Source organism: Nymphaea colorata, chromosome 5 (genome assembly GCF_008831285.2).
Source record: "Nymphaea colorata isolate Beijing-Zhang1983 chromosome 5, ASM883128v2, whole genome shotgun sequence".
Classification (NCBI taxonomy): domain Eukaryota; kingdom Viridiplantae; phylum Streptophyta; class Magnoliopsida; order Nymphaeales; family Nymphaeaceae; genus Nymphaea; species Nymphaea colorata.
Window position 1 is genome coordinate 13,343,311 of NC_045142.1, and position 11,724 is coordinate 13,355,034.

The 11,724-nt window shown below is 39.6% G+C and overlaps 1 protein-coding gene across 2 annotated transcripts; it reads left to right on the top strand.

The window, feature by feature from the left end:
* Nucleotides 1–10,025: 10,025 nt before the first annotated feature.
* On the top strand, nucleotides 10,026–11,093 carry LOC116255043 (zinc finger BED domain-containing protein RICESLEEPER 1-like). Of its 2 annotated transcripts, none has more exons than XM_031630763.2 (3): nucleotides 10,026–10,597; nucleotides 10,697–10,755; nucleotides 10,901–11,093. In XM_031630763.2, the coding sequence occupies exons 1-2, from the start codon at nucleotides 10,116–10,118 to the stop codon at nucleotides 10,737–10,739; spliced, it is 525 nt and encodes a 174-aa protein (XP_031486623.1). In that variant the 5' UTR covers nucleotides 10,026–10,115; the 3' UTR covers nucleotides 10,740–10,755; nucleotides 10,901–11,093. The 2 variants fall into 2 exon arrangements, with proteins under 2 accessions (XP_031486623.1, XP_031486624.1); XM_031630764.2 differs by having other exon boundaries at nucleotides 10,697–10,752.
* The last annotated feature ends 631 nt before the right edge of the window (nucleotides 11,094–11,724 follow it).

The following is an 11,724-nucleotide window of genomic DNA, read 5'->3' on the forward strand; positions in this document are numbered from 1 at the left end:
GTTTGGTGATGGCCGCTGGTGGACCTAGGGCTGCACAATGAGGGCTCTACTCGAACTCGCTCGAAAAAGCTGGGCTCGAGCTGGAGCCAACTTAAACTCGAAACGATAAATGAGTCGAGTTCGAGTTGCAAGAACTCGACTTGACTCGCTACTTAAAACCAGTTGAATCAAATAAAACGGTTTGCGAAACTGGTTCACTGCTTTAGTGTGAATAAAGAAAGCTCGCAATGTATTCATCTTGAAAAACTTATACATCACGAGTGATGTAAAAAAGAAGTATAATCTCAACTTGCTTATATAGGATGGCCGAAGCCATATACAAGAATTTCAATGTTGACCACCCAAAACATAGAATCCCCAAAACATGACACTTAAACCGGTGAGAGGGTACTCCCTTACAAGTGAACAAGCATAAGCAAAGGCTCAACATAAGCAAAGGAAGTACATAACAAAACAAAACAAAGGTCTATAAAGACTCTTAGACACAGGGGAACAGGCTCCCCCTTCAAATCATGTGTCGTCCTCGGCGCCAGCTATTTCATAATAGGCTTTGACTTCCAGCGAGTATCGGTGTTTCATACGGAATGAACACTCCCAAGTTGGATTCTATTCACCTATCCACTTCACTTGGTACTTCTTCGTCTCACCTAGATAGTTTGTTTTGTGTCAAATAATTTCTTCTATCTGTCAGTCCACTGCTCGCTTGATCGGTGAGTCTTAGGGCTGCACAACGAGTCGAGCCAACTCGGGCTCGACTCAAACTTGCTCGCAAAAGCTCGGCTCGAGCACGACTCATTTATAAACGAGTCGAGTTCGAGCTGAAAGTTAAACTCGAATCAATAAACGAGTCGAGTTCGAGTTGCAAGAACTCGACTCGTTTAAACTCAACTCAACTTGTTATATTAAATCAATTGAATTAGATGAACCGGTTCGCGAAACCGGTTCACCGGTTTATGGTAATTTTTTTTTCTCTTCCATTTCCACCATTCGGTCTTCACTCTTTCTTCTTCCTGTGACCCGTTTGCTCTCTCCCTTGACTTCCCCTCTTCCTATCGACCACAACGAGTCTTCCAACTGCTCTCTCTCTTCTGCAGGCCGCTGCTACCTCAAACGCATCTGTCGCCTTTCCCCTTCTCTCGCTACTGCTGCAGTGCTGCCTCACAGCCTCAGACGCATCCGTGGACCGTGGTCCCTCTCGGTGCTCGCTCTTGCTGTAGCTCCTACTCTCCCCTTCACGCCTGGTATGCTTTCGGCCTTCCTTTCTTCTTCTCCTTGTTGTTCTTCAGTTCTTCTTCCTCTTCCTCCCAACTCATTTTGCCCAAATGAAACCTGCCAAAAATCACTGTTGCTACCTTCTCTCGCTGTTGCTGCCTCAGACACATTCGCCGCCTTTCCCCTTCTCTCGTTGCTGCTACCTCACAGCCTCAGACGCGTGACGCGTCCCTCTAGCTCTTGCTGGACTCCTGCTCCCGCCATCATGCCGGGTACCCCTTCAGCCTTCCTTTTCTTCTTATCCTTGTTGTTCTTCTTCTTCCTCCTCCTCCCAATTGATTTTGCCCAAATGTTGCCAGAAATCACTATTGGTGCCTCACAGCCTTAGATGCGTGACGTGTCCCTCTCGCTCTTGCTGGACTCCTGCTCCCACCTTCATGCCAGGTACCCCTTGAGCCTTGCTTTCTTTTTCCCCTTGTTTTTGTTCTTCTTCCTCCTCCTCCCAACTGATTTTGCCAAAATGTCACTAGAAATCACTGCGGCTGTCTCACAGCCTCAGACGCGTGATGCGTCCCTCTCGCTCTTGCTGGACTCCTGCTCCCGCCTTCATGCCAGGTACCCCTTCAGCCTTCCTTTCTTCTTATCCTTGTTGTTCTTCTTCTTCCTCCTCCTCCCAACTGATTTTGCCCAAATGCCGCCAGAAATCACTGTTGCTGCCTCACAGCCTCAGACGCGTGACGTGTTCCTCTCGCTCTTGCTGGACTCCTACTCCCACCTTCACGCCAGGTACCCCTTTAGCCTTCCTTTCTTCTTCTCCTTGTTTTTATTCTTCTTCCTCCTCCTCCCAACTGATTTTGCCCAAATGCCGTCAGAAATCACTGTTGCTGCCTCACAACCTTAGACGTGTGACGTGTCCCTCTCGCTCTTGCCGGACTCCTGCTCCCGCATTCACGCCAGGTACCCCTTCAGCCTTCCTTTATTCTTCTCCTTGTTGTTCTTCTTCTTCCTTCTCCTCCCAACTGATTTTGCCCAAATGCCGCCAAAAATCACTGCTGTTGCCTCACAGCCTCAGACGCGTGACGCGTCCCTCTCGCTTTTGCTGGACTCCCGCCTTCATGCCAGGTACCCCTTCAGCCTTCCTTTCTTCTTCTCCTTGTTGTTCTTCTTCGTCCTCCTCCTCCCAACTGATTTTGCCCAAATGCCGCCAAAAATCACTACTGTTGCCTGCTGCCTTCTCTTGCCACGGTTGCCTCAAACGCCATCAATGCTTGCATTTCATAACCAGTACGTTTTGATTCCTTTAATTCATGTAAGTTGCACTAGATGTTTTTCATTTATCTCTGCTACATAAAACGTTTTTCAGATTTATATGTGGAGGCTTAAGTATCTTCTGCTGAAGAATGTAGTTGCTAGCACTTCCTCTTCACTTGTAATAAAATCTTTTAACTTGTAAAAGTATTACTTACCATTCCTTCTTTGGCGACATGTCAAAGTAAGTTGATGCTCGTTGCTGTTTTGCTTTTCTGTGTGTTCCCATTCCCTGAGACAAGGCATGCTTTTACCTGTTTTGTGAAGCCTATTTTTGCCACATGGTCTGTTTAGTTTGTTCAATATGGTGTTGTATCATGCTTGGTTCTAGCTTTTGGTGTTCCCGGTAGCTGTAGTTATTTGTAAGTTGGTTTGTATTAGTTATAATACCAGAAGAATATTTTGCATCATGGCCTGGCTATGATGGTAGGGTTGCTGTTAATGCCACAGAAAAAGAAAAGATATTCAAACTGTAGAAGATTTTGTCAACCTGATTGACGTGTGGTGATAAAATAAATGTGACTAATGGGGTAAAGACTATCATTCCTTTTCCAAAAAATTAAGAAAGTACCAGGGCCATTCTTGAAAGTCTGCAATATTGATTTCTATGTAGCTTGATGTGCACTATATATATATATATATTACATATATATATTACATATATGTATATATATATATGATCTTCTTTGTTATGTATTTTCTTATTTTATGTTTGTGCATTGTTGTTGGTTGCATGTCTTTAATTCCTTCTTATTTTAATTTGTTTTTACGAAAGAAGCATTGTGAATTTAAAAAATGCACTATATAACTTTAGGTAATTAATGTATTATAGATTTGTCCTTTTATCTACTGAAGAAGAATGTCATCACCGAGAGAAAACACAATTAGTCAAATAGAAGAAAAGGAATATCAGATGACATTAGTATGAAATACAATGCAAGAGCTTTATAACAGCTACATTACAAAAATTGAAGGTTTAAATAAAGATGTTGATTGTTATGCTACTACTTCTATGAGAGGAACTGACTCATCATGTAGCAACTCCACTAGATCTAGTGTGAGATTTTTTAGCTTTTTAAGCAAAGTAGACAATGTTCCTTTCCAAGCTCCAAAGTCTGAGCTTGATATGTATTTAGAAGATGGATTGCTGAAATCTGATGCTACCACTCATGATTCATTTGATATATTGATTTGGTGGAAAGATAAAGAATTGAAATACCTCATTTTATCACATATGGCATGAGATATATTATGTATTCCTATTACCACAGTTGCCTCTGAATCTGCTTTTAGTACTGAAGGTCGAGTTGTGGATGAATGTAGGAGTTCATTGAGTCCAAAGACAGAAGAAGAATTAGTTTGTGCATGTGATTGGATAAAATAGTATGGTGACCCTATGAATCTTGTACTGGTATTGCTAAAGGTACGTACTATATTCAAAGTTTATCATGTTTATTCATGCTTATATGTCATAAAAGTTGTTTATTGATCCATTATTGTTGGTTTTTTTGTAGGGTACTGCTGAAGATGAGATAGCATGACATCATTGAACATCATCTTATGCAGTAACAACTAACAAAATATCATGTATTGTTCTAAGTTCGATAGTTGTTTTGTTCTTAGATGCTTGACTTTACCTTGATGACAACATTATCAGCTGAGTTTCTTTGGAACACAGTCAATATTGATTTCTTTTATGCTAACATTTTTGTTTTGATATGATGGTACTGTAAGTTTCAAGTGACAGAATATCAGTGTATTGTGTAATATGTTTGAATACAGTGGTGCCCCAAATGAAGAAGAGGTGTTGCAATATGCAAGAGTTGTTCTTGATGTAAGCGCCCAGAGTAATGTTATTTTGAGAAGCTGCCTTGTAAAAGTGCAGTTCATTGATAGACATGCAGATTCTTTTGTTTCCAAATGTATTCTTTGAAATTATCTTTCATTTTTAGTTAGTTATTCATTGTGAAAGCATCAATAGTTTGTAGTCTCTTCTGCTACAGACATATTGATGTATACTCTTACATGCACACATTGATAATAATGAGTTGTTTCATTAGTCATTAGCTTAACAAAGCAAAGCTGCTGGTCTTTTGTTGATCTAAAGTTTCCATTTGATATTATTTTATTGTTATAGATGTTGACCTTACAGGCTTTCTCAATTTTGTCTGACAATCCTTTATTCACTTCCCTAATGTTAGTAAATTTAAATAATAGGCTTGTGCATGAAGGACACAATGAAACTGCTCAGCCCACCTCTCATTGATAAGATGTTATATAGGCTGTACAACCTTTTCTTTCCCATGAATTGTTCTTAGATAGCATCTTTGCTTTGTCCATAGCTTCATGGAGGTACCTGTAGCAGACCAATCGTCATTGTGAACCAAACTTTGTCCAATGTTATACTGAAAGTACCTGGTTGACTATGAATAGAATAACCACAACTTCTCTTAACTTTTGTGCATGTGGATATAGAGTCCATTCATCTACCGAGCATATTGATCTCAAATGCATTTCTTTGCTTTATTATGCTCTATATAATGAAATCATTTGTAGCAAATCTAATTTGTGCAGGGTGAACGAACTCAAATTCATGTGTATACTTTCTCGGCAAACTCAGCACATGTGGATATGATTACAGATGAAGTCTGATTTCTTGACAACTCAATAACTAGTGCAAGAGTGTTTTTTGATGAGGCATACGTGTGAACTGTATTATATATTCGAGCACTTATGTGTAATTTCTAAAATGTTAGATGGCTACAATTCATAGTCATCACTCTCTACATTTTGAACAGCCACCGCAGATCTTGTCTTTTCATTGGTGCATTGTTCTGAATACTCTGAAAGATGAAAATGGCTTTGTTCCCAATCTTGGTAGCTTTTTATTGCTAGCAGTTTATGGAATTTTACAAAGAGTAGTACTTCTCAATTTCCAAGCACCAACCGCTGGGTTCTCACTAACAACGCTATTGGACATTTGAGTTGTCTTAATTCAAAGTAAAAGACAGAAAATTACTACCATGAGGAGGATTCCAAATTCATAAAAGGTTGTAACTTTTTGTCTCTTCGATCTGTTGGCTTTTTACTGTTCAATTGATGGAATATTTGCATAAACAGTACTGTTGAGTTATTCAAATAGGTCTTCACTGTTGTTGCAGATGGAATATTTTCTGCATAAACAAAGTTAACTTATTCATATGGGATTTTGTTGTTCAAGCAGGTGGAATGTCTGCATTAACAGAGCTAACTTATCCACATTGTCTCTTTCCTTTTTCCATTTTAAAAAGCTTTTCTTCTGATTACTTTTATGCAAATCTCATATAAAAATTTGTCAAGGATTATAAACGAGTTAATCAAGTTATGCGAGCCGAGCTCCAGCTCGACTTTGTATAATCGAGTCAAGCTCGAGCTTGTGTTAGGCAGCTCGACTCAAGTTCGAGCTCGAGCTCTTTGAGCCGAGTTGAGCTCGAGCTGGGCAAGCTCGAGCTCGACTCGGCTCGTGTGCAGCCCTAGCGGGTCTCATTCTGGGATGCTTCTATCAGAGTCTTCCTCATCAAAGTAGAAGGGCTTCAGGTTACAAACATGGAACATTGAATGCACCTTAAAGTCCGGCGTTGAGTTTAGCTTGTAGGCTAGCTTCCCGATTCTCTTTAGCACGATAAAGGGTCCTTCATACTTGCGGATTAATGACTTGTGTTGACCACGAAAGATGCCCGGGCGATCAGGATAATGTTTCACGAGGACTTGATCACCCACTTGAAATTCCATTGGCCTTCGAATTCGATCTGCAAATTTCTTCATCTTTTTGGCGGTCTTATGTAAGAACGCCTTAGCCAACTCAATCTGTTTCTACAAGTCATGGACAAACTGGTTGGCAAAAGTAAGTCGTCCCTTCTCTTGGGCTGCAAGGGTATGAGGCATAAGCCTGGGCACCGGGCCGGGCCGCCGCTGGGTACCCGGTACCTGGCCCGACTCGGGCCCGGGCCCGGGCCTTGAAAAAATCAATTTCGGCCCGTTAATTACCGGGCTCGGCCCGGCCCGGTAGTTAACGGGTTGGGCTCGGGCCCGCCACTGTGCTTGGCGGCGGCCCGAGAGGCGAGAGCCCGATACTATTATTTTTTTTAAAAAAAATTAACTTATGAGTTATGTAGGGTTTCAGTTTTCACTCTCTCGATACTTCCCTTCCCTGTTTGGTTGTTCCTCGCCGCCGTCGAGACTCTTCAGTGAAGACTGCCTTCTCGTCGCCCAACATTTGCCTCCTCCGGTGACTGTCTGCCTCCTCCGGTGACCGGTCCTCCCAGTTGCCGTCGCCAGCGCCCAATTAGGTAGCTGCTCAGAAGAGGCGAGAATCTGCTGGAATCACGCCAGAACGGTCCCAATTAAGAGGAGAACACGAAGCTTTCAGGCCACTCGAGTTCGGATTGAAGTCTGCATGATCCCATCAAAAACCACACGTTTTGAGGTTTGTACTGCTCTTCTGGTTCATGTTCACTTATCTCCATCTCCTCTTCGTTATCATCTAGGACAGAGACCATATACTTTGGAGGCGCTTAACTCTAATCACTGCTCCAATTAGAAGGAATCAAGATTGTAATAGGGAAAATTCAAAATGGAAGGAAAATATTTAGCCTAGTAGATTCCTAGTATAACTTCAGCCTTCTTTTGATCATATATAAGTTCTTATTGCAGTACTTCTGATTTTCTCGCTCTAGAACATGCTTCCTTCCTGCATTTATCTTCAAATGCAGTAACTTTGAATGCAAGATCTGTAGATCAACATCAACTCATCAAGTTGCCCCTGCAATAAGATCTACACAAGGAAAAGCATTATTCTTTCATTGGTTATTTGAACAATGCTGGCCGACAATCCTGTTCTTTGTATAGATTTCTGTTGTTGTGTCTCTTTTATCAGCGCGTAAGTGAGTCAAATATATAATTGGTTGCAACCTTTTAAAGAAGCTTCTGCAAGGAACCGAGCGCGCTCTTGTGTCCTTATACTGTGCCCATTACCTGTTTGGTAAGTTGTCTGAGAGAACTTGACTTTGCAGCTGTGGTCCATTACCTGTTTTCTCATTTGTTTCTTTTCTTTGTAAATTCTATTACTGTGGTGGGAAAAAAATACGCCAATATCAAAACAAGATGCTACGCTACATCATGCCTCGTCTACTAGTTTGGGATGAGCAGGAACATATCTCAAGCAGCCATTTGCAGTCAAGGGCTTACTGTTCTTAGTATGACCTTTCTGTACCTGAATCCTGGAAAATTGGTTTTCAGAGACTTCATAATTATAATGTTCAACGCAAGATTTATTTCTGTACCATAATTATAATGTTCAACTGAATTATTGACGAGGTAGAGTGCAAGGCTTTGCCCAGTGCAATGGAAAAAAAGAATGCAAGAAATAAAAGCAATTTGATGCATTTATCTGACATTAGGAGCACTTTTTATTTTTTATTTTTGAAGAAGAATACGGGTTCCATTTATTTTGTTGTCAGCATACCATGATCATTGAAAAGGCCATGACAGTCGACAGATGGGTGCTTCTTGTAGCTAGTTCAAGGTGAACAAAAGAGCAGGTGGCATGAGTTGTAAAATAAGTTTTTTTTTTAAATTTTCTTAAACATTCTAAAATAGTTATTAATTGCTTTTTTCAAAAGATTAAAAATGTCAGCGTGTTTTTTTTTGGGGGTTGGGAAACCAAATGGAAACCAATAGTGAACAAAGATCGCCTGAAGCTATACAAAGATGATACCATAGTCCATAGTCGTTGTAAATCTTCTCTTACTTAGCATGAGTTACGAATGGAAATTGCTGCTCAATTTTGTGTATGTATGGGAAGTAACTCGTGGCTCATGGTGATGTGGCCAGTTCTACTTGGACTTGTCATGTGCTATATGATGTGGTCACAAAATCAAATATCTATTTCATGGAATAGGATATGTGAAACTTTTATGTAAATTTGGTATGAGCATAAAAATATATGTATTTACAATAAGTTTTCTATACATATGCCTGCATAAGAGTGAATTCTTGTTATTCTTGTTATTACCATCCATGCTCAATGATGTTGGTCTTTAGTATGTTATTGTTTTGGCTATTTACATGTGTCATTTCAACTTATGTCAGTTATGTCGCCTGCTTCTTTTGATAAAGAATATTGTCCAACTTCTAATATGGAATCAGTCGAATCATCTACTGAGAGAGAAGCTGTCTCAAAGAGAAAAAGGACTTCAAAAGTATGGATTGATTTTATATTGGTTACATATAAAGGAGAAGAGTTTGCCAAATGCAAACATTGTGGAGAACGACTTAAAGCAAGCAGTGCTCATGGAACTAGCCATTTAAGTCGACATATGAAATCTTGTTTAAATAGGCAAATCAATGAAGGAAAGCAAAGAACTTTATCACTTGCAGTTAATGACTCTGGTGCTACTTCTATAGGTATACAAAAATTTGACATGGAGTTTATAAGAAAGTTGATGTCAAAGTGTGTAATAGCACATGAGCTTTCGTTCAATTTGGCAGAATATAAATATCATAACAAACTTCTTCAAGCTTGCAACCATAAGTTTGTTCCATTTTCTAGAAGAACTTTGAAAAGAGAAATTATGTCAGTGTACAAGGCTGAGAAAGCCCGACTTGAAGGATTTATAAATGATTCTACGCAGCGAGTTTCATTGACATTTGATATGTGGACTTCACAGCAGACATTGGGTTATCTATGTGTGACAGGACAATATGTTGATAGATATTGAAAGTTGCATGCTCACATGTTCAGTTTTGTACATGTGCCTCCGCCACATAATGCAAATAGTTTGTGTGAGGCTTTATTAGAATGCATCTCTAAATGGAACATTCAATCAAAGTTATTTTATATTACAGCTGACAATTGTTCGACGAATGATAGTGCAATAACTACACTGAAAAGGAACTTAGGAAGAAGAAATCTTATTCCAATGCAGGGGCAACATTTGCATATTCGTTGTGGTGCGCATATTCTAAATCTTATAGTTCAAGATGGTATGCAGGATCTGCATGATACAATTTCAAAGATTCGTGAAAGTGTTAAATATGTAAAGGGATCACCAAAGCGGTTACATTCCTTTAAGGATTGTATAAGAACAGTGGGCTTAATTGGTACAAAGAAATTAACTTATGATGTTCCAACTCGATGGAACTCTACATATGTTATGTTGAGAGATGCATTGTTCTACAAAGATGCATTTCAACATTTAGCTTCTATAGATCCCAATTATACAAATTTACCTTCTGATGATGAATGGTCTTATGCAACTACCTTGTGCCAGTTTTTGAAGTTATTCTATAATGTTAGAAATATCTTCTCTGCCACTAGAAACGTAACAGCTAATGTGGTTTTTGAAGAAATACAGAAGGTACGCAACCATTTGCGTAAAAATCGTTTGGCAGACAATGATTATATAAGGTCATTAGCATACAAAATGCAAGAAAAGTTTGACAAATATTGGAAAAATGATTACAATGTCCTTTTTGGAATTGCATTTGTCTTAGATCCTAGATCCAAACTGGGATATTTGAAGTATGTGCTTGAGAGTTTAAATGAAATTGATGCAATGGTACAATATGAAAAAATAGAGAGTAGTCTTCATGGATTGTATGTTGAGTACAAAAACGTGTATGGTACAGACAATGAAGAAAATGAAAATGCAAACAACGCCATTGTTGATTTTGAAGAAGAGAGGGCTTCAACTTTTTCAAGAGATGCCTTCTTCACATATTACATGAGTTCTGCATCTTCTCAAGTACCTCGCACAGATCTGGAAGCATATTTAACTGATCCAATAGAACGATCTCGGCCTAATGAAGACTTCAATATATTATCTTGGTGGAAGGCAAATGAAAATAAATATAGAGTTTTATCCAAAATGGCTCGAGATATCTTGGCAATCCCTATATCCACGGTTGCATCTGAGTCTGCATTCAGTACAGCTGGAAGAATCATTAATGATTATCGATGTTCAACCACTCCCGAAACTGTTGAAGCACTAGTTTGCACACAGAGTTGGATTCGTGATGAAGATATCTCATGTGAAACGTAAGATGTTCATTGTTTAATGTTAATTTTTAATCTTTTTTTTTGTTTTTCATGATATACTAACATTGTAGTTTGCTTGTGGTGATGTGTTTTTTGTAGTTTTGAAGAAAAGGAAGAATCTTCTGGTGACGAATTAGCATGAATTATATTTCATTGTGGTAAAACGTTTCTTTGACATTTTATAACATTGTAGGTTGGTTTCTTATGCTATAAGCATAGTGTTGCACCATATCAAATCAATCTTATTGTCTCTCTTTATCTCTTTGCTTTCTCATGCAAATTCAATGGGTGTGGTTGTTACAGTGAAAGCACATATGAAGGCGAAGGATGTCACATAACAAAGCTTGATCAGATTTTGTTCAATGGGAAGACAACGCTGGTGTTGCTCTTGTTTGCTCAGCCCTCCTAATATATATGTAGCATGCTATGTGGGTGGGATTTGTACTCTTTTCCTGCCTTGGTTGTTAAGGTGGTTTGGGATCTTGTAAGTTCGGAAAGGAAGATATCATGTGCTGTTTAGATAGCTGGTATTATCACTAATATGGAGATACAATGTTCAATCATGTACTTTGACACTATTGGAAAACAAGTGCAACTTCTATGGATATCTTTTTTACTAAGGCTGCTTTGCTTTGTACTTGGGTTCTAAACTTAGATGCTATTATGTTCTTGATTTTGTGGAGCTTTAAAATACTTCATGAGTCCTTACTCCACGCCCATGTAACGAACTAACTATGTAAGGTTTCTTACAATGAAGGACTATTGTTTTTACATGGGAGTTTTTGTAATGTGGTGCCCTGTCCGATGTATCTATGTTTGGGATAAATGGCTGTTATTTGCTTCAAATATCATATGAAACTACCATCTTATAAAAAATTATTGGTTACATGGTGATTATAGAAGCAAACTGAACCAAAAAACAGGTTTGAGAAACAAGCCCGGCCCCAAAAATTCCTGGCCCGGCCCGCCAAAAGCCCAACTGAGCCCGCCCGGCCCGTTATTAATTGGGCCGGGCCGGGCCTTGGGCCTTGACCGAAGCCCGGGGCCCGATATGGCATGGGCCCGGCCCGGCCCGTTTAGAAACGGGCCGGGCCTCGGGCCGACCCGTTTCGGTTTTTGGGCTTCAT

Excerpts from the sequence above, each read along its gene's own strand:
- LOC116255043 (XM_031630763.2), top strand. The coding sequence starts at position 10,116 with ATGGTACAATATGAAAAAATAGAGAGTAGTCTTCATGGATTGTATGTT. Across the intron at positions 10,598-10,696 it reads GAAGATATCTCATGTGAAAC|TTTTGAAGAAAAGGAAGAAT; the intron begins GTAAGATGTTCA and ends TGTTTTTTGTAG.